The sequence below is a fragment of the Centroberyx affinis genome, unplaced genomic scaffold (genome assembly GCF_046629955.1).
Source record: "Centroberyx affinis isolate AG114_WGS23_722 - 3 ecotype Tasmania unplaced genomic scaffold, CSIRO-AGI_Caff_v1 ptg002673l_1, whole genome shotgun sequence".
NCBI classification, from domain to species: Eukaryota; Metazoa; Chordata; class Actinopteri; order Beryciformes; family Berycidae; genus Centroberyx; species Centroberyx affinis.
Window position 1 is genome coordinate 1,745 of NW_027280858.1, and position 21,713 is coordinate 23,457.

The 21,713-nt window shown below is 43.2% G+C and overlaps 1 protein-coding gene across 1 annotated transcript in view; it reads right to left on the minus strand.

Moving 5' to 3' along the window:
- Positions 1 to 266: 266 nt before the first annotated feature.
- The window catches only part of LOC139657351 (FH1/FH2 domain-containing protein 3-like), a 35,862-nt gene continuing 14,415 nt past the window's right edge, over positions 267 to 21,713 (minus strand). Inside the window, exons 2-12 of the mRNA XM_071535151.1 lie at positions 16,836 to 16,903; positions 13,558 to 13,663; positions 10,409 to 10,503; positions 8,768 to 8,879; positions 8,551 to 8,645; positions 8,122 to 8,265; positions 6,715 to 7,163; positions 3,713 to 3,817; positions 1,826 to 1,915; positions 1,184 to 1,210; positions 267 to 332 (exon numbers count right to left, since the gene is read on the minus strand). Coding sequence (XP_071391252.1) covers positions 278 to 332; positions 1,184 to 1,210; positions 1,826 to 1,915; positions 3,713 to 3,817; positions 6,715 to 7,163; positions 8,122 to 8,265; positions 8,551 to 8,645; positions 8,768 to 8,879; positions 10,409 to 10,503; positions 13,558 to 13,663; positions 16,836 to 16,903 — 1,346 coding nt within the window. The 3' untranslated portion in view covers positions 267 to 277. The remainder of the gene's footprint in view (positions 333 to 1,183; positions 1,211 to 1,825; positions 1,916 to 3,712; positions 3,818 to 6,714; positions 7,164 to 8,121; positions 8,266 to 8,550; positions 8,646 to 8,767; positions 8,880 to 10,408; positions 10,504 to 13,557; positions 13,664 to 16,835; positions 16,904 to 21,713) is intronic.

Consider the following 21,713-nt stretch of genomic DNA (forward strand, 5'->3'; position numbering starts at 1 on the left):
AGATTAATCGTCAATGAAAATAATTGTTAGCTGCAGCTCTACTAACTACCCAGTTCTTCTTCTTCTGTTGATTCCAAACAAACCGGAAACGTAAAACGCATCACTTCCTTCCACTGAACACACACACGACCAACAGACCAACACACTCCATACACTGGCTCAACATGGACACACACACACACACACACACACACACACACCAAGGCCCCAGACAGAAGCAGCAGAGCCCGCTGGTCTGACATCAGCTCCCAGCATGCAGTGGGGCGGGCAGCAGTACTTACTCAAACTTCCTCAGAACCGGCTTGTCCAGATTTACATTACAGTCATCTGGACTGGAGAGAGAACACACACTCTGAGCTGGAGCACACACACACACACACACACACACACATACACACACACACACTGAACTGGACAACACACACTCTGAACTGGAGCACACACACACACACACACACACACACACACACACACACACACACACACACTGAACTGGACAACACACACTCTGAACTGGAGCACACACACACACACACACACACACACACACACTGAACTGGACAACACACACTCTGAGCTGGAGCACACACACACACACACACACACACACACACACACACACACACACACACACACTGAACTGGACAACACACACTCTGAACTGGAGCACACACACACACACACACACACACACACACACTGAACTGGACAACACACACTCTGAACTGGAGCACACACACACACACACAAACACACACACTCTGAACTGGACAACACACACATTTAACTGGGCAAACCCCCCCCCCACCACCCAACACACACACACACACCTTCTGAACTGGACAGCATGCCACCACCACACACACACTCTTAACTGGACAAACCCCTCCCCATACACACACACACACACACACACACACACACACAGACACGCACACACACACACACACACACACACTCTGAACTGGACACCCAACAGTTTCTGAACTGGATGACACCACACCCCCCCTCTCTCTACTCCTCCAATGAGGAAAGAGGAGAGACAGAGACAGAAAGAGAGAGAGTCTCTCTTTACCTCTCTCTCTCCATCCCTCTCTCTCTCTGCGTCACTCCATTACATGACTCAGGCAGCGGGAGGAGGAGGAAGAGGAGGAAGAGGAGGAGGAGGAGACAGTCTACTTACCAGAAGACCAGGTCAGCCTCCCCAGTGCTGGGGGAGGAGGAGAGGAGAGGAGGAGAGGAGGAGAGGAGGAGAGGAGAGGAGAGAAGAGAAGAGGAGAGGAAGAGAGGAGAGGAGAAAAGAAGAGAGGAGGAGAGGAAAAGAGGAGGAGAAGAGGAGTGTTGGAAGGAGGCAGCAGCAGCAGAGAAAGAGAAAAAGAGAGATTAGGATGAAAGCAAAGACGTAATGATGGCGAGAGAGAGAGAGAGAGAGAGAGACAGGGAGTTTTCATTCAATTTTCTTTTTTCAAATAGCATTTCTTTAAATTAAAAAAAAAATTGGAATCTCAATTTTAGAGGAATACTACACTAAATTTTCCATTTATGATTTTGAATTAGAATATTAAACTGAAGCTTTACACAGACACATGTTACCATAGTTACTGCAACACAGTTACCATAGCTACATTAAAGTAGTCATTACCATGACTAGTTTAGCATGGTTACTACTTTAACATAGTTAGCATAGCTACTTTAACATGGTTACTATAGATATTTTAACATGGTTACTATAGATTTAGGTTACCATAAATAGCTTAAAATGGTCATAAAAACAACATTAACATGGTTATTATAGATAATTTAGTCCAGTATCTGATTTACTTACTTGAAACTGGTTTTGCTCTCTGTCTTGCTGGGCTGCTCCGGGACGAACTGGGACGACTTCTCCTGGTTAGAAAGGTCTGTGGGAGACGGACTGTACACACACACACACACACACACACACACACACACACATACAGACAGAGGGAGAGTTTGAGTGAACGGCCAAGAAGGGCGGGAGACACAGAGAGAGAGAGAGAGAGAGAGAGAGAGAGAGAGAGAGAGAGAGAGAGAGAGAGAGAGAGAGAGAGAGAGAGAGAGAGAGAGAATCTGGTTTCCAAACAACATTGTTTCCTGTCAGTTCATTCCATTGAGACTGGCTTCCAAAACAAGGGGGGTGCACACACTCAGTATGTGTGTGTGTGTGTGTGTGTGTGTGTGTGTGTGTGTGTGAGAGTGTGTGTGTGTGTGTGTGTGTGTGTGTTGTGTCTTGCTGGAAGGCGACAGCCTGGCTGCTACCTGTCAGCATCTACAAAAATCATTTAATTATAATAATAATAATAATAATGCTCTGCTCTGTTGCTCCTTGTAGGGAAATCCTCTGTTCTCCTGCCTGCTTCCACAGGAGGTCAGAGGTCAGAGGTCAGAGGTCAGAGGTCAGGTACAGAGCAGTAACCCTGGAGCTGGTATGGATTCAGTGTCTTGCTCAAGGACACCTCAGCAGGGTGGGGGTTTGAACCAATTCTGTGTGTAAACCATCCAAACAGTAGATGGCAGTGTGGAGTCTTGTTAACACAGAAGTAACAGAAGAAGTCCTGGTGAAACTCATGTTGTGGATATTGCAGAGCTATAAATTGGCCATAAGGGAATTTATTAAGCATGACGCTTTAGGAAGTAAACCACAACAGATTATCTGTGTTAACGCACTGCCATCTACAGGACAGTAAGAGTGGAGCAGTCTCTCTGCCCAAATCACACAGAGAGAATAAAGACTTTTAAAAAGCTTTTGAAGGCATCTCGCTCTGCTGGCTCACTTCTGTTAGCCAACGCTCCACTAGATGTTTTTAAATAAAGTATTCTCATGTCTGCTCAGGCCTATGGGAAGCCAGCAGGGTCAAACTAACTGTGTTTTAAAGGACTGAGACGGCTTTCAGACTTCAGTGCTGAAGTGACTCCTATCAGGTTTGGCTTGAGAGCTTCCAGAGGTCAGTGTTCAGGTTGGTTTTGGACTCTGCTACTGGACAAAGCTCCTCACTACCAGAGTGTAGAGCTGCACTGTTCATCATAGATAATATCACAAGTTTATGTTTCCATGATTAATAATCATGTAATTTGGTCATGTTTGTAGCTAATGACTAAGTAGCTATTGTTACTCCATAACAAAGGTTGTTTGATTCCATTACTCCTGACCAATCACAGCCTCTGAATGCTCAACCTGCATCATGTGATCAAACCAAAGTTCAGATGGAGAAGCAGCAGAGAAACTTCACAGAGAATCTGTGGAAAAGAAGAGATCTACCCGACGATAGAGAGGAAGCTGTCACCTGGAGACACAGGCTGGTTGTCAGCTGATCTGAGGTCAGTCTGTATGCTGATCTGAGGCCAGTCTGTATTGCTGTTAGCTGATCTTATCTCAGTCTGTTAGCTGATCTGAGGTCAGTCTGTCAGCTGATCTGAGGCCAGTCTGTATGCTGATCTGAGGTCAGTCTGTATGCTGATCTGAGGTCAATCTGTATTGCTGTTAGCTGATCTGAGGTCAGTCTGTCAGCTGATCTGAGGTCAGTCTGTTAGCTGATCTGAGGTCAGTCTGTACGCTGTCAGCTGATCTGATGTCAGTCTGTTAGCTGATCTGATGTCAGTCTGTCAGCTGATCTGAGGTCAGTCTGTACGCTTTCAGCTGATCTGATGTCAGTCTGTTAGCTGATCTGAGGTCAGTCTGTGTGTTACAGACCTGCAGGCTGAAGGCTCCTCACAGATGGAACTAGCTTTGCAGAACAGTCTGGACTTCCTGCTCAGACCCAGAGCTGACATGTGATGACTGAGGAAAGAACGACTCCTGGAAGTGAAGAACCACACCATGAAGAGAGAGAGAGAGAGAGATAGATAGATAGATAGATAGATAGAGAGAGAGAGAGAGAGAGAGAGAGAGAGAGAGAGAGAGAGAGAGAGAGAGAGAGAGAGAGAGAGAGAGAGAGAGAGAGAGAGAGAGAGAGAGAGAGAGAGAGAGGGAGAGAATGGTGGGAGATGAGAGAAAGGAAACAGCAGTGGTTAAATGAGAGGAGAGACTTTAAACCAACACCAAGAACCCCAAAATCAGAACCACAGACCCAGAAGCAGAAGCAGAAGCAGCAGACAGACAGACAGACAGACAGACAGACAGACAGACAGACAGACAGACAGACAGACAGACAGACAGACAGGACAGACAGACAGTCCAGTGCAGCAGACTGATCCTGGTCCACATCACATCCTCAGAGATGCAGGTGTGATTGCGGATTCTGATGCAAAGCTTTTCAAGGTTTGATGAACAGGCAGAGAGCGGATCAGATTTAATCTCTTCATTAACACTTCATGGTTCAGACCACAGCTCATTAGCCAGAGTGTCTCCTGCCTGTTCAAAATGCAGCAGCTGGGATTTGAACTGGGACAAACAGATGAAATCACATCACTGTTATCGGTTAGGTTTGCAATTAAAATTAATAAATGAATGTTTTACTGAACACAGTGAGGTCCAACTCCAAACTACATCACACACCTTTTAATCCTCCGAGGGAAAGTTTAGTCTTGAGATTAAAGATGACCAGACGTTTGGCTTCAGATCGACTATCATCCTTTAAATCACTTCTTAAAAGTTATTTAGTTTTATAAACTTGTCTTTATGTGACGTTTTTATCCTTTTGTCTTTTACTGATTTTGCCCCTCTGTTCTAATCTGTTATTTCATGGTGCTTTCATGTTTTACTGGCTTTACTTGATCTTTGCTTTTATTTGATTGATAAAGCACTTTGTAAACTCTGTCCAATAAAAATCAAGTTTATTATTTTTACTATTATCATTATTATTATGATATTGTTTATTGATCCCATAGGGAAACTCTTGTTGCTGTAGTTGACCAGCAGAGGAGCAGCTGCTTTAATGATCAGCTGGTTGGACTGAACAGGACAACTCACACTCTGCCCTTTCTGCTATGACAAACTTATAGATAAACTGAACATGCACGTGTATACACACATTCTCACACACACACACACACACACACACACACACACACACACACACACACACACACACACACACACACACACCATGCCTTACTGAGGTCTGTGTGGTTCTGCAGAGCCCAAACAGCAACATGTGGTTTAAGCAACTGAGGACAAACATTCCTTTAGGTTGAACTAAGAGAAAAGAGGTTTCCAAGTCAAACAGTCAGTCTCCTCTGCAGTGTGAGGCGGTCTATACTTGGTAAGGAACGGAGCAGCAGAGAGGGTTTGACCAGGACCGGGCCGGACCTGCACTTCACCTTTTGAACCAGACTGCTGAAGACCTTTAAATGCCAGCTGGAACTGAAGTTAACACTGAGTTAAAAACCAAAATAAAGAAACCAAGCAGCCTGTTCCTGACTGAACAGCTGATGACACTATTGTGTGAAACTATAAATGGGCAGAATATGAAAAAGGACACTATTAAGGGACATGAAGTCCGACTGTGTTTAGTAAAGCAGACAGAATGCAAACTGAACTGCTGACTCTGTTCTGGATTCATCTGTCAAACCTGACAATACACTAAAACCTCTAACTGGATTTAACTGTTTTAAGGCCTTAAATGGAGACAGCTTCAGAGTTTCCAGACTGTTCAGGACCCCCTGTCCCCAGGTGCATGCTGACATTATAACCCAGTTAACACCCCAAAGGAGTTTGCCACGGTTATGGATGCTAGTCCTTCTGGAACTCCAATCCTCCTAAAAGGGGCAGAAAGGCCAGGTTGCTTACCAACACTTGACCCCAAGGTAACTTCAGTGGGTAGTGTCTGCCTGACTACTACTTTAAGAAATAATAATCGTAACATACGTTCATTATTTCAAAAAGATATTACTAGTACCCCTTCTGTTGTATCCTATTGGTCTAGATTTGTGGATAACTTGAATTGGAAACATATCTGGAATCTTCCATACAAATATCTCCTTACCAATAAAGTAAGGGAAGTTTCTTTCAAAATGATACATAGATATTATCCTGCAAGTCATTATCTTCTTAAGTTTAAGAAAGACATTTGTGTTAAGTGTTCATTGTGTGAAAAGTACCCAGAAACAATGCTGCATCTGTTCTAGCAGTGTCCCTGCACTAACACATTTTGGAAAGACGATCCCGGTATATTGTTGACAACACTGACTCTGACTTTTCTCTTTACTGGGAAAATGTACTGTTTGGTATCTACAATAATAGTAATAAACTTCAAGAATTCTATATAATCAATTTGATGATTATTTTAGCAAAATTTCATATTCATAAATCCAAATTTAGCCATTCTAAACCTTTATTTATAGTATTTGAAAATGAAACCAAACAGTACATTAAAACCATTTTTAACTCAAAAAATAAGAAAGCTGCAAAAACCATCTATTTGTGTTCTTTGTTTAATGTTTTCACTTAGAAGATTCCCCCTGGCTCTGATGATGTTTTGTCTGTATTAATGACTTCTTTGTTTGTATGTGATTTCTATTGTCAATAAAGATGTTTAAAAAACAAAAAAAACAACAGTAAACAACATGGTGGACATGATGCAGCTCCACAGTCCAATCAGAGCGGCTGGAGGCATTTCTGCTCCAATCAATCCAATAGTATCAGCTGTTGATGATCAGCTGACTAATAAGTTTGTTGAAAACAATTGCAGTAAGCACATGCATGACACACACACACACACACACACACACACACACACACACACACAGACTCACGGGCTGGAGGTGGTCTTGCTCTCTGGTTCTGTCGGGGCTGCGGTGCCGTTGGCGGGCGGCGGGACAGGAGATCCTCGCTGGGACCCAGAGGGACTGGAGGCGGAGCTGCTGGGGTCAGAGGTCAGGGGGGAGGAGGCCCGGCTCAACCCCGCCGTGGGGCTGGGGGAGGCGGAGGAGAGGGAGGGGGAGAGGGGGGTCAGTACGGGGGAGGGGGAGGAGGAGGAGGGGGACAAGGTGGAGGGGGAGAAGGTGGAGGGGGAGAAGGTGTTTGGGGAGAGGGTGTTGGGGGAGGAGGTGTTGGGGGAGGTGCTGACGAGGTCGGGCAGGTTCTGGGCGGACGTGCGCCGGCTCCTCCGCCCCTCCTGCTCCCCGGCGGCCATCTTGCGTCGTTCCTTGCGGAGGTGAGGAGAAACGTCTTCCATCTCTCCGTCCTCGTGCCTCAGAGCCGTCTGCAACACACACACACACACACACACACACACACACACACACACACACACACACACACACACACACACACACACACACACACACACACACACACACACACAGAGGTATTCACATTCATTGCAGTTTTGGTGATTTTCATGATTTAACTTCACTTGAAGGATCCCCGGCTGCTCTGTGGGTTTATGTTCAAAAACCACTCAGATAAACTCCAGAACAGTTTTCCTAGCTCCTGAAAAACGGAGGAGGTTTGGAGATGTGAGGTTTCCACCTGACAGCGCAGATATTGTCAACATGATGCCAACATGGCGACTTTGTCGCTAGATTCAACGACTTTTCAGACCCCTGGAGACTTTATTTCTCTTTATTTCTGACTAGCGACAAATCTGGTGACTTAAAGTGTTCAATCCCAAAGCATTTGATAATAAATTGGTTTGGCTGATGCTGGTTTGCTCTACTTGCTCGTCTAATCCAGTGAGGTCTGATGGTCACAGAGCAGCCCCCCCCCCCCTGCTCAGAGCGGTAGGTTATATATTGATATGCAAATTATCGCATGATGTCATCTGGTGACTTCTAGCAACTTTCTGAACAGCCAATAGCTTTCTTTCCTTGAAAAGTTGGCAACACTGTAAACAGTCAGCTGCATTAAAGACTGACTTCACTGTTAACTATAAAAGCTTTGCAGCTGTTTCACCAGCTGAAGGCCCTCTACAGACAGTATGAACTACAGACCGCAGTATTAACTACAGACCTCAGTATTAACTACAGACCGCAGTATTAACTACAGACCTCAGTATTAACTACAGACCTCAGTATTAACTACAGACCTCAGTATTAACTACAGACCGCAGTATTAACTACAGACCTCAGTATTAACTACAGACCGCAGTATTAACTACAGACCTCAGTATTAACTACAGACCTCAGTATTAACCACAGACCTCAGTATTAACCACAGACCTCGTACACAGTGAACTGGGTGCGCAGGTCTGGCTCGGTGGTCTTGTTGCTCATGTGTTTGTGGATGATCGTCTCCATGCCCAGCTGCTCCAGACAGTCCGTCACATCGTAGAACGAGTCCTGGTCAGGCAGCGCCGCCAGAGTCTGACACACACACACACACACACACACACACACACACACACACACACATTTATACATGGACAAATACGAATAGATATATATGTACTGTATATATAGATATACTGGATATGCATAGATTTGTTACAGTTAAGTTACAGAAGTATTGTTTATTTATTTATATCGTCCTTTGCCATATCACATCATATAGATAGATAGATAGATAGATAGTGTTTGGACTGTGGAAGGAAACGTAAACACAAACACCTGACAGTGTGTTTGTTTACCTTGTTTACAATGTTTGTTTACCTTGTTGATGAGCGTCATGGTGAAGATGAGGAGTTCGGTGTCGGAGCCGTTCCTCTCCTCCAGGACTTCAGTCACATAACTCCAGGGCTTCACACCTACAACACACACACACACACACACACACACACACACACGTCATTCACTTCATCAATGGAACTCACCCCATGTAGAAGTGTACTATGTATGTGTTTATATCTATCTATGTGTGTGTGTGTACCTCTCTTCCCATCCACAGTGTTGACAGCGTGGATCAGCAGTGGACTGTTGGACTCTGTGTATTCGACAAACACTATGAGCAGCTTCAGAGCCGTCTTCACCACCAGACGAGACTGAGAGAGAGAGGGAGAGAGAGAGAGAGAGAGAGAGAGAGAGAGAGAGAGAGAGAGACATCAGTTGTCCACTAGATGGCATTACAGCACAAATTTCAATCGGCTGCCTGATCTCCTGCTCTAATATTGTCTGACTCAAATCTTCTACAGGGGAAACTTTACTGAACTGGTCTTTTATTTCACCCAGGCTGCCACTGTGCCTCTTGTCTGCTAACAAAATGATCAGACAGTGTGATCAAACCCAGATTACAGCTAGTCTCTACAGTGGGAATGGTAGTTCAAACACCAACTGAAGAGAATCACATTAACTGGTTCAAGTTCAAGTTTAACTTTATTTATACATTTAGGAAATTCTTCTGACAACTGATCCAGGATTAGTAACCAGGGTGTGTGACCGTATAGACTTCAGGTATGATCTTCATTATGGTCATCTATCTTCATTATGACATGAGGACCAAACTGACCTGAGATCAGCAATCCGCCTAAAAGATATTTGACCCACATTAGCCCAAGTCTGGCTCAGATGATCCTCAGATCCGGTTTATGGTTTGTTTTGTCCTCCTGAGGTGTCAGATGGGCGGGGTTTACCACTCAGAATGTTTGGGCCAATCACAGGTAAGTGTTTGAAAGTCAGTTCGGTGTGCTTTACTGTGATTGACAGCTTAGCTGATACCGTCTGACCTGTTCTGATAAAGCCCCACCCACCTGGCGCTCCATGCGGGTTAAAACAAGCCCTCAGAGTGACTTCAATTATCAGGGATCAGGTTTTCAAAACTTTTAATCTGGACTAAAATTATACATGTTTTATAATCCCTTCTTTTTGCAAAACTGGGTCAGACTGATCTTGCTGTTTTTGAATCAGTTTTTGAAAGATAGGATCAGATGGGATCAATCCAGATCAAGATTACAGACTCCAGACTGTCAGTCTTTAAATAGATCTCTATCTGTCTGTCTGTTGTTACAACATGTTAGGTCAAAAAGACATGAGGGAACTAGATAAAAAAGTGTCTGTATGATACTTTTATTCACTTATCTGACTAGTATCAAATGTTTAAGAACTTCAAGATAAAATTTAGAGTCTCGTTGGAGGCAAAAATAATTCAAAACAAAACTTCTCATTTCTCTGCAAACTGCTTTCATTCATTAATTCACGGATCCTTCTAAAGATAAAGTTCACCAGAGCGGCTGGGATGAGACGTTTGTTGATTTAATAAAATGTAAACATTAAATGCTATTTTTAATCTATATTCCAGATGGAGAGGCTGTATCATCCCCACATCCTCACCGGTTACATCACAGTTTCTTGGTCCTTCATGTCTTTAGATCCTGAATCCTCCAGTTGGATCAAGATTATCCTCATTTTTGGCATCAAAACTCTCCTAATCTTTGCTTTGAGTTTTGAAAAACACAGAAATATTTAAGACGGATCTCAATCCAAACCCCAATATGAACGATCAGAATCTCATTTATCAACCCAGATTTGATCCGGCCCAATGCCTGAAATCCTATCAAAAAGGTTCAGGACTCACCAGGCTGCCTGTCAGGGTGTAGAGCCACTGCACCGTCTCGTTGTGGTTTATCACTCCGTTCATCCCGTCCACAAACAGCATGATCTGACTCAGCGCTTAGAGACAGACAGACAGACAGACAGACAGACAGACAGACAGACAGACAGACAGACCATCAGCATTAACACCAAGAAAGAGTTAACCTGAGCTTTCCACAGATCCGTCCAGCAGAACCTATAATCTGCCGTCACCCCGCTGCTGCCGGAGCGCTGATTCAGGCTGTGGTTGGATCTGGATGTGTGAGACTCGGTCTGCAGACAGACATGAAGCTCTGCGTTTCCATCCTGCGGTCGCTTTAAACCTCTGGCAGAGGCAGCACCGTCTGTTCTGCAGCATCAGTACTCCAATATCCAATGTTTCAGAGAAGAAAGCTCCAAGGCACTCTTCATAGAAAAACGGTTTAAAAGCCTTTATTCCATTGGCTTGTTAGAGGAGCAGGTTTAAAAACTTACAAAGCTCCAAGGTGTTTCAACACTGAGCTTCTTCTGGGAGCACAAAGCTTCAGACAACCTTTTTCTACCAAGAGTGCCTTGGATTTAGTTTTTCTTCTCCAAAACATTGGATACTGGAGAACTGCTGCACTGGTACACTTTGATGCAGTTACCCAACACCAGAGTAGGGGGAACCAGGGGAACATCTTTTTCAGGTTCCCATTATGTGCTATATAGAGCTGGGGAATAGGACCCTGGGAACATAGGACCCTGGGAACATAGGAATGACTCCTGTTGGACTAGCTTCTTTATAAAGCGACTCGCAGCAAGTCACTGAGCTGAGAGGTTTTACAGCAAGAACCAAAGCAGCTTCTCTGTCTCCTTGCTGCCATGGATTGCTAACATGCTAATGTTGACTAGAAGAGCTAGAGAGAGAAGTCCAGTCTGTGATAAAGCTACGTTAGCCTCGTCGCTAACATTAGCTTTCAGTTGAGTTTTGACAGTTTGCTAACAGACTCATCTGCATAAGCAGTGTGACAGACTTTACAGCCTTAATGCCCGACTTGTGTTGTCACCACAGCAACTAACCCTTAAAATTCTATAATCACCATTTTATGCTGTACTAGCCAAATTACCATGGAAAACAGTGGAAGGACCGTTCATTCAAGTTCTGTAGGTCTTAGGTTTTGCAGAAGTACTGTCCTGTACCCTTTGGTTTTTCACTGTAACCCTAACCCTAAGGGACCCTGTCCAGTACCACATGTGTAACCATAGCAACAGCAGAACCATAGTAACCAGCGTCAACATCAACAACAGACAGACTGTCCCACTGGACACTTTCTTCATGTTTATTTTTTTTTAGATCTTTTTTTTTTTAACCTATTGCTTTTATTAGACAGTCACAGTGGAGAGAGACAGGAAGGGTCGGGGGAGAGAGGCACGACATGTGACAAAGGTCCCAGGCTGGACTCGAACCCACAATGTCACAGTGACATGGTATGAACCATAACTAAATGAGCCACCAGGATGACCTGATTATATGTTTTTTGTTTTGAAAATCTGTTGCATCAAAACACACCAGCCACACAAACTACAGCAGCAACTGTTAGCGAAGGTAATATTGATCTGTGTCAGAGACCAGGGGAGCAGAGAAGGAAACAGCTCAGCCACTATTTTCCTCTTTCGTTCTGTTTGCTTCCAGCAGCTGGTTGTTTCAAAATGGCGGTTGTAACTGAGCGTGTGTGCCCACATGCACGAGCAACACGAGGAGGATCAGCTTTCACTGCATTGTATTTCATTGTATTCACAGTTCAGTATGGTTAGGTTACAGACAGCCTGCACTGTAGCAGCGGCCTGCGGCACAATACTGCTGTGATGAAATCAGATTTGTTTCAGCCTGTTGGAGCGTCAGCTGGGTGGGCTTCACTTCCTCACAACAATCCAAGTAGAAAAGTGGACTGAACTGACATTCAAATCATTTCCTGTGGTTGGCTAAACTTTCTGACTGGTATTGTCCCATGTGGAAAGCCCCGCCCATCTGGCACCTCAGGAGGATAAAACAAACAATCAACAGTATTTGTAAATAGTATTTGAAGGGTGTATTTATTGTATAGGTTACTATAACCTGTGGATCATAATCTTTTTTACTGTCTGTAACTTGGTTCGTGTATCACTATGGGTATTGATTACCTGTGACTCTGTTGTAATTAATTACAATAGTGATGTCATTGGTTGGGCATCTTTACCATTTTGTTCCTCACGGTGATGTTTGCCTGTCGAAGACTGTAGTATTGTATTGAATAAAGTATTTAGAGCAGAGTTTTAATCCAGTGTGTGGATAATATTTATAAAACAGTATTTGACCTGAAGCCCTTATTGTTTATTTTGCTAAGCAGAAGACAGAGAAGCAGATGGAAACAGATGCAAACTGAACTGATCTATGGACAAAAATCTAATATCTAAACCAAAACTACACACTAATTCTACACCGATGCTCTTGGATCTGCTGGAGAGATGAGAGCTGGAGAAGAAAAATATAAGACAACAGCAACTGGATTGATGTTGATTCATAACGTTAGCTAATGTACTGTAGCAGTCAGCTACTTCATATTGTTCATGTTATATCTCCTAACCAAGTAGGTTGGTTCTTAGTCTCAGCATTAACAGTCTTGATCTTTAGTATTAGTAATATGCTAACATTATGCTAATATCCTTAGTGTAGTTGACAGTCAAACAGTTTTAGCTGTCTGCTAGCTAACACTACTGTTATGTGACTTTAGCTGGTTGAAACCGCTACAGCTTAAACTTGTTGTTAGCTATGGTACAAAATTAGAGTTGGTAGTTCTTTTCAAATCTAACATAGCTGACTGCTAGCAAATTAGATGTTATGGACAATATTATTGTCGATGTTCCTTCTATACAGTTTCTGTAGTCTTTTATTTTGATCTTCTCCAGCTGCTCATCTTTCCACCAGATCCAAAGATAGTTTTGGTTTCCATTTAAAAAGTTTTATCCAAAGACCGGATGATTTTGCCTCTGTTTCCATCTGCTTCACTGTCTTTGGGGGAGGGCTTCTACTCCCGAACATGGGGTAAATCAAATATGGCCGCTGTGTGAATGCTGCAGGTCTGAACACAACCGGATCACCCAGAAGAAAGACTGAGCAGCCAGCCGTCTCACCTCTCAGGATGTAGTTCTGGTAGTTGTGGTCTGCCTCCGCTCCCACTTTGATGAAACACGTCAAACCCTCCGACACCACGAACTCTGGAACCAGGTCTTTATCATCCTGGAGAACCAAACAGACCGTCAACAAGAAAGTCAACCAGAACTTTAACATCTAACATGGTAGAACAGTACATACAGACACACATGGAGCCGGGACACCAGGGACACCAGGTTCTTTGGTTAGGCTAGTGGTTCTACATGGAACCATAATGACTCCCCTGTGATTGGTGACTTACTTAGGTTCTCCCTCCTCGTTTCGCTCCTCTACCTCCTCACAAGGAGCTTGTAAATTGAGCATCTACTACCTCTAAGTTGTCACTAGACTGTTAGTAGACAATCCACAACTTCTCTTTAAGGCCAAATTATACTTCTGGGTCGAAGTACCTAGTAGCTTCGCCCTAGGTGTCTCTGGCGGTGCGAGAATTTATATTTCTGCGTTGGTGATTCTGGTCGTAGAACACTGGAACACTAGATGGCAGTGGCGTGCTTTGTGAACAGAAGAAGTAGTGTTTACATTCTCTGAAACTCATGTTCTGGATATTTTTCACTAGGAACTCAGTGAAAACGCCTGTTCTGCATGGTACAGTGGCTTGACAACGAAACTAAGGAACAAGATCCAGGTTATGCAAAATAACATCATTCGTTATTTACTAAATGTACCTCCCAGGTAACGTAGGAGGTAACGAATTCAAGAAGGTGGGCCTGTTGCCAGTGCAGCTCAGGGTGAAACAGCTGAAACTCAACCACATGTGTAACATCATCAGTGGTGCTGCCCCTGACTACCTGGGCTCGCAGATAGTCCATACACAGCATGGACACAACACCAGGGCTAGTGTGCGCTCATGCAAGGTGCCACGAGTAAACAGCGTAGCTCGGAGCTCCTTTTTTTTTTATACAGGGACCTTACTGTGGAACAGCCTTCCACTTAGCATCAAACTGTCAGAATCCAGAGAGGTTTTTAGAGGTCAGGTCTGGGCTCATCTCTGGGGTAAGATGACCAGATAGATAATGACAGGCAGGTCCTGTGAGCATATTGTGTTTTTTCTTCATCATTATGTTTTGATTTGTGAAATGCTGTTAGGACGTATTGATTGTGACTAAAAGGGAAGATATGAGGACAGGGATTGAAGTTTCATGTCTGTTGTTTTTATATTAAGGTTGTCTTTGGATTTTTGTTGCTTGTTGTTTTAGAGGATTCTGTGGATGTTATGTGTTACTGTCTGTCCTGTTTTCTGACATCAGGGACCATGTTGGAAATAAGTGTTCTCACTTTTACATGTTATCCCTTGGATTCATTGTCTTCTATATCCATTAATAAAATCAATCAATCAATCAATCAATCGGGCCGGCTTTATAATTGTCATTGCACAGATGAACATATCTGAACCTCCTCTGCTCATCTCTCTTCTATCTGCTCCATGTTGTCTTCACCATCTGTCGATATCAGCTGGATACTCACAACCACAGTTCTTGCAGTCATCTCCCATTTTTGGGGAGGCGCAGGTAAGCTACAGCGGTACTTCAACACAGAAGTATTAATTACCCTTTAGGCATGTAAAAGAACTTGGTAAAGGCTAGGATTAGGTTAAATGTTAATCACATAAAAAAAAGTTTGGGTTATAGGACAGTAAGGCAATTCACTCATGAAACTATTCCTTATGTAGGAATGTGTTTCTCCCTGCTAATAGCCAACAGTAACTCAGTTGATGAAATCTGTTGATCAGCACTTGAGATGCCAATTACAGTCTGCTAGTGGTTGGTTGAATGTTACTTGACTGTCAACAAGATTAGTCTCAACAGACAACTGACATGTGGACTACTGAAATAAAGTGGTACCCTAATCTTCTCTAGTTTCAAAAAGTCCATGATGTCCCTTAATCCATCTGGACAGAGATGGTGCAGATTGATGTTTCCATGAAAGGAGAAAACGACAGTGACCCAAAAGAGCAGTAACAGCTACGACATTATGGGCCTCGTTTGGCATGGAGCGAGTCCCCAGGGCCGAAGAGGCTCAAGGGGGCACAGATGGGACTAGAGTCAGTGACTTGATACCGGTCTGAGAAGGTTTGGGAAATATTTGACCGTTAAGTGTGACGGCATGGACGGACGAGACCAGAACAGATGCAACAGGTCAGCAGGTTGATCCTGACATCCAGGACAAGAGGAGTCAACATCAGGATGAAACCTGGGGCTGGATTCACCAAACCCTCGTAAGAAAAAAAATCTTCTCAAATGCCATTTTTTTCTTAACTTTAGTCTTAAGAAAAAAAATTGGAAAAAACGCTATTCTCAAAAACAGTTTTTATATATTTTCTTAACTTTCTTCTTATGTTTCTTCCTAAGAAAAAGACAAGTAGGTTATAGTTCAAAGTCTTCATAGGTTCCCCTACACCTAACATTAAGATGAACATTTATTGTAAAGCTTTATTTGGTGTAGGGCCAGGTAGGCCTCTGTCTCATGTCTGTTGGAAATAAGCTGCAAATTTTACAGTTACCAACAGCAACCAATGTTTAAATCTTTGCTCTAGTTGCCCTAAATCGGTTTTTCCCCAATTGTTTTGTAGATGGAAGCACTTTGGGTTGCCTCCTAGCCTCGTCTCCTAGCCTTGTCTCCTAGCCTCCTAGCCTTGTCTCCTAGCCTCCTAGCCTTGTCTCCTAGCCTCAATGGCAGTAAGCCTAAAGTTTATTAACCAGAATTAATTCAGGCCCTATTTTGAGAAGTTCTTAAGTAGGAAAATTAAAGAAATTTGTTACTAACACTGTTACTAAGAAAATATTGAGGAATTGCAAGAGAGCCTCCTTAAGAACTTCCTAAAATTTCCTCTTATGTCATTTCTTTAGATCTATCTTAAGAACACATTGGTGAATCCGGCCCCTGGAGTCTGAATCAGCCGCGTACACAACTAGACCTACATTCTGTGTGTTGGACTAGTGTGGCATACAGTAGGTTAGGTAATAGACCTTTTTCATAAACATGGCTGATTTACTTCCTCTTTATCTTTGCAGGTTATAGCTCAGTTCTCACCATAGCCAGCAATGTTAAGACGAAGCAGGAGAACATCAGCCATGTTGGTGAAAAGGGTCTTTATTGATCAGTAGAGATTTAAACAAAAAGTTACTTTATACTGTTATCGTGGTTTACTGAACAATATGTCAGCGGGTTTAGGAAAGAGAGAAAAAGAAAGACATGATGTTAATGGGAGCGTGGAGGTGGAGGAAGGAGGAGGACTCACCTGGAACAGCTGCTTCAGGGAGAACAGGGAGCGCCGGAGCTCAGGGCCGTGAGAGTTATACAGCTTCTCTGCAAGACAGACACAAACAACCGTTATTCACAGTCCTGCAAAATACTACGACTACTACTACTGCTAATAATAATAATTATAATAATAATAATAACAATAATAATAATAATAATAATAATAATAATAATACAAAATTATGATTTGCAGTGGTAGTTATTTTCTTATTCTTCTTATTACGCTGTTGTTAAACATTAAAATAAAAAGCAAAAAAAAATGAAATGGAAAATAAATGCAGGTGAGGTGAGAAACCCACTTTGTTTACAGATTATACAGTTTACTAAGACAAAAACAGAAGCTTGTATAGGATATTACATCAACACAGCTACCAATGAATCAGAGCAGAGAGGGGAAGGAACATAATGATGGAATTATTATGCGAGGGAAGACAATATCTTGGTCTTTAGTTTACCTTTAAATAAGTGATGAAGATGTTTTTGCCAATGTAAAAATTAAATAATTTTCTTTATACACTTTTCATTAAAGTCAAATCTCACAGTGCTACAGGAAAGAGAAAATTAATTTAAAATCCCAACAGGAGTAATCAAGTAACCCAGTAGCTCTAATACCAGCGGTCTATCGAGCCAATCTGAGCGTCTGGCCCGGGCGGGACGGGGCGGGGCAGGGTGGGAAGGGACGGGATGGGACGGGACGGGACGGGACGGTAACTCTCGTCACCTCAGCAGCTTCCTGCTTAGCGTCCTCCCAGATTCCTAACACTCCTGCGGCCGTCAGGATGTGTGTGATCCTGAGCGACGGGACAGTGAGGTGACAGAGGGACCGAGTTTCACCAGATCAACAGGACTTCAGACAGACTGAGACCGACCGGATTGGACCGGACCGGACCGGACAGGAGATCTGCCTGTTATCTGAAGACCTGACAGTACAGCAGGAGGAGGATCAGGTTTAGTTTCCCATCTGGCAGTGTCAGAGCCTTTTCATCATAACTGACCTGGTTTCACCAAAAACTATTATATCACCATCAATCTCTCTCTCTCTGTTTTGTAACATAAACTCCCCCACTGGAGTTTCAAAACATCCCCCCCCCATCCGCCCACACACACACACACATACATAAGCTGTACCAGACACCTGTTGATGTTGCAATTCTTGCTCACAGATGGTACTACTACTACTACTACTACTACTACTACTACTGGTAGTATCTTTTGTATCTCTTGTCTGTAATTTTGCACTTTTTAAATTGTAAAGCACTTTGAATTGCCCCAGTGTATGAAATGTGCTATACAAATAAAGCTGCCTTGCCTTGCCTACTACTACTACTATGATAATGATGATGATAATGGTATAGCACTCTTCTAAGAACAGAAATGCACTTCAGAAAATCCACTACTTGGTACATTAGAATATTGCGGAGTCCGTTTCTTTGCTTTGTCTTCAGATGAACGCATGATATATTCCAGCATTAGCTGACACTAAAGAACAATAACAACGTTCCCAATACTAATCAATTCTTTCCCTTTTCATTTTTCTGGAAGCCGATTTATTCACTTCAACCCAGCTGATGGAAACACATCTATTTCACATTTTATTTTTTGCAACATGTCAAAAAATGTGTGTGAAATTGGCTGGACATTTGGAAGTAAACAGCTGTGTTCGGTGTGTTGCTGAATATTGCTACAGCGGGATAATTTATTGCAAAAGCAGACAGAGATTTTTCTGCTTGGTTTCCTTTTCTGCACTCAATGAATTATTACAATGTGATGCTCCTGGGAAACAAAAACCAACAAAACAAGATCTGGGTGAGAAAAATGACCCACTAATGCTTCAGACTGGCTTCGTTTGATCCAAGGTGGAACGGGACGGACGGGAGGAGGGACTGAGGAAAACCAAACGAGGTTCCTTTAAACAAGGAGAAGCTTTGGGGGTTTTCCAGAACGGAATGAAACTATTTCCTGTTTGTTTCCGTCAGAGGTCACGACCCCTGGCCCGCTCAATACTTCACTGAGGAAACACTGTCAGATTTAATATTCATAAGTTTACAGAGCGAGGGAGCAGATAACAGAGGAAACCAGGAACAACAAGAAGAAGAAATGAAAGTAATGAATCAAATAATAACTAAAGGGGACACACACACACACACACACACACACACACACACACACACACACACACACACACACACACACACACACACACACACACACACACACACACACACACACACACACACACACTACATACTACATATTCTGTATGGCTTTCTGTAGACTGGTAAAGGAAAAATTCCCCTAAAACACTTGAGCTCTTGGTGATGAACTTTGCCTTTTCTGGCTCCATTCAGTAGTTTGTTGTGTTTTTCTTCTTGGTGGATAACCGGCCAATCACAGACGAGGTGACGTCTCACCTCCAGATATTTCCAGCAGCTCCAGTGGAGTTTGATATGAGAAAATGTTTCAGGATGTAAAACCTCAGCGGTAAACGTCAGGTTTTGGTGTCAGTCCCTCAGAATCAAAGAGCGAGGGCTTCTTTCTAGAGCCGCCATTTTGCACCAAGAGACGTTCAACAATCATACAGGGAGAAATCCATCAGAGAAGAGGAGAGAGACCAGTTTCTCCACCCACAGGAGCAGGAGAGAGACCAGAATGCACTGCAGCAGAGAGACAGGTTGGGGTTTTCTCACTGAGCTATTGGTATCTCTCTCTCCACCTACATGTAAAACCCACAGGTGAATGCCACAAGTCCAGGCCCCTTCTCTGGGGGTTGTTGAAATGCATTCTGGGAAACGTAGGAAATCACTAACTGCAGCAGAAGCAGACGAGGCAGGTTGAGGGAAAGTGGATTCACCAAAACAGCAAATTACAACACTTCCTCACTAAATAACTGCTGGAATGCATTTGACAAATCGGATGAAAAATGAGAATATGAAAAAGCAATATGTGAAAAAGCATACAGTATTTACAGCTTGCGCAAAATTGTGCTCTTACTTCACATATCTCTCTCTCACACACACACACACACACACACACACACACACACACAGGCAGTCACCACATCCCATCATAGTAACAGGAAGTCGGTTGTCATGGCAACAGGAACAACAAAAATCTGCCCCTTCCAGCCTAAATGGGCCTCATCTCCTCTGCCCATCAGCAGCCATTTAAACCGACAGACAGACACTAATACTCTCCACAGAGCCAGTGCTGACAGACTGACGTCGCCACGGTAACACCGTCCTACCACGCTCTGGCCTCTGGATTTATGGGATGTCAGACGCTAGCTGCTGGAAGCCATGGAGACGGGCCCGAATACCATCTGCACCCGTCCTGCCAGGCCCAGCGGCTCCTCAGCAGCAACGTCCAGTAAACCACCATGAGGTTTAAAGGACCAAACAGGACACTTCAGACCCTCTGCCACAAAGGATTCAATACTACACTGGCCAAGTCCACCACTTTATTAGCCAAGTCCACCACTTTGCTGGCCAAAATCACAACTATATTGGCCAAATTCTCTTCAAGTAATAATCTGCAACTTCTTCAAACAAACGTCTTTGTTACTACCCTCTATTGCCGATTGATACCACACAACAGTGATTGACCTTTTTTATATTTACTGTTCTAAACTCCAATGCGTGGGTCCTTCTTTCTCAGGAAAATTCCTTTCCTGCACAGGACATGATGCGGTTTGTGTTTATGGAAGCAGTAACAGCAGCCTAACTGGAATAAATAAAAGACGGTCAATATATATAAGACGCTGATCACCAAAGGTATCAAAATCCAAGAAAAACAACAATCTTGTGGATTATCACTTTAATGCCCAAATTCACTGCTTTACTGGCCAAATACACAGTTTTGCTGGCCACACTTGCTACTTTACCAGCTCAGTTCACTACCTTGCTGATAAGATTTATTTTTGTGAGTAGTAGACTAACTTTCCAGACTCAGACAAAATTTAACAGCTTATCTGCTGGGCATATCACACTCTATTTGACATTGGCTAGCTATTATGTTGATTAGCTGGTCCAGCTTCCTGTGTCTTAGATGAACTCTGTGAAGATGAGAACAGAACTGACTGGAGGTCAAGCAGGGTTCATGTGAAAGTCCTCCTGGATGATGAGAGTGGACTGACCCTGTCAGGACACTGTGTGTTATTAAAGATGGCTGACATAAACAGAATCATCTATCCATGCAGACAGGAAGCTCTGGCTCTGCTGCCTCGCCCTTCATGAAGCATCACAGCGCTGAGGTCAGCTTAACTTTCTACAGAGGGAGGTGATGGACTGGGCAATCACCTGGGCAATGTAGATGTGCAACACTCTGAGCAACAGGCAACACAGTGAACATTAAGAGACATCCAGTTTTGAGTCATGTAAGGAACTGCTTGATATCACTTGGTTTTACTGAGAGGTGCAGTGGGGTATCATCAGCATAACAGTAAAAATTAAGAATATATTTGTTATTATATGACCCGAGAGTTGCATATATATGGAGAAAAGAGCTGGACCCAGAATAGACCCCCTGAGTGAAGCCACAGGTAAGTAGCAACAAAGAAAGTTAGATTTATTCTATTGTCCTATGTGGTAAACCCAGCCCATCTGACAACTCAGGAGGATAAAACAAATTATAAAAGTATTTGTAATTAGTGGTTGGCCCTGGCCTGCTTCCATCAACATTATTAAATATGAAATGTTTTCATCCTAGCTGAAAGGCCGTCAGGTCAAACTATCAGTAATTAAACTCTGAGAACTTTAGTGGAAATAGGCTGATCTCTGCTGCAATATGCCCAATATAGGAAATCACATCAGACCAATAATCTAATAACTTGGCATCAGTTGAAGTGTTATATTTTAGT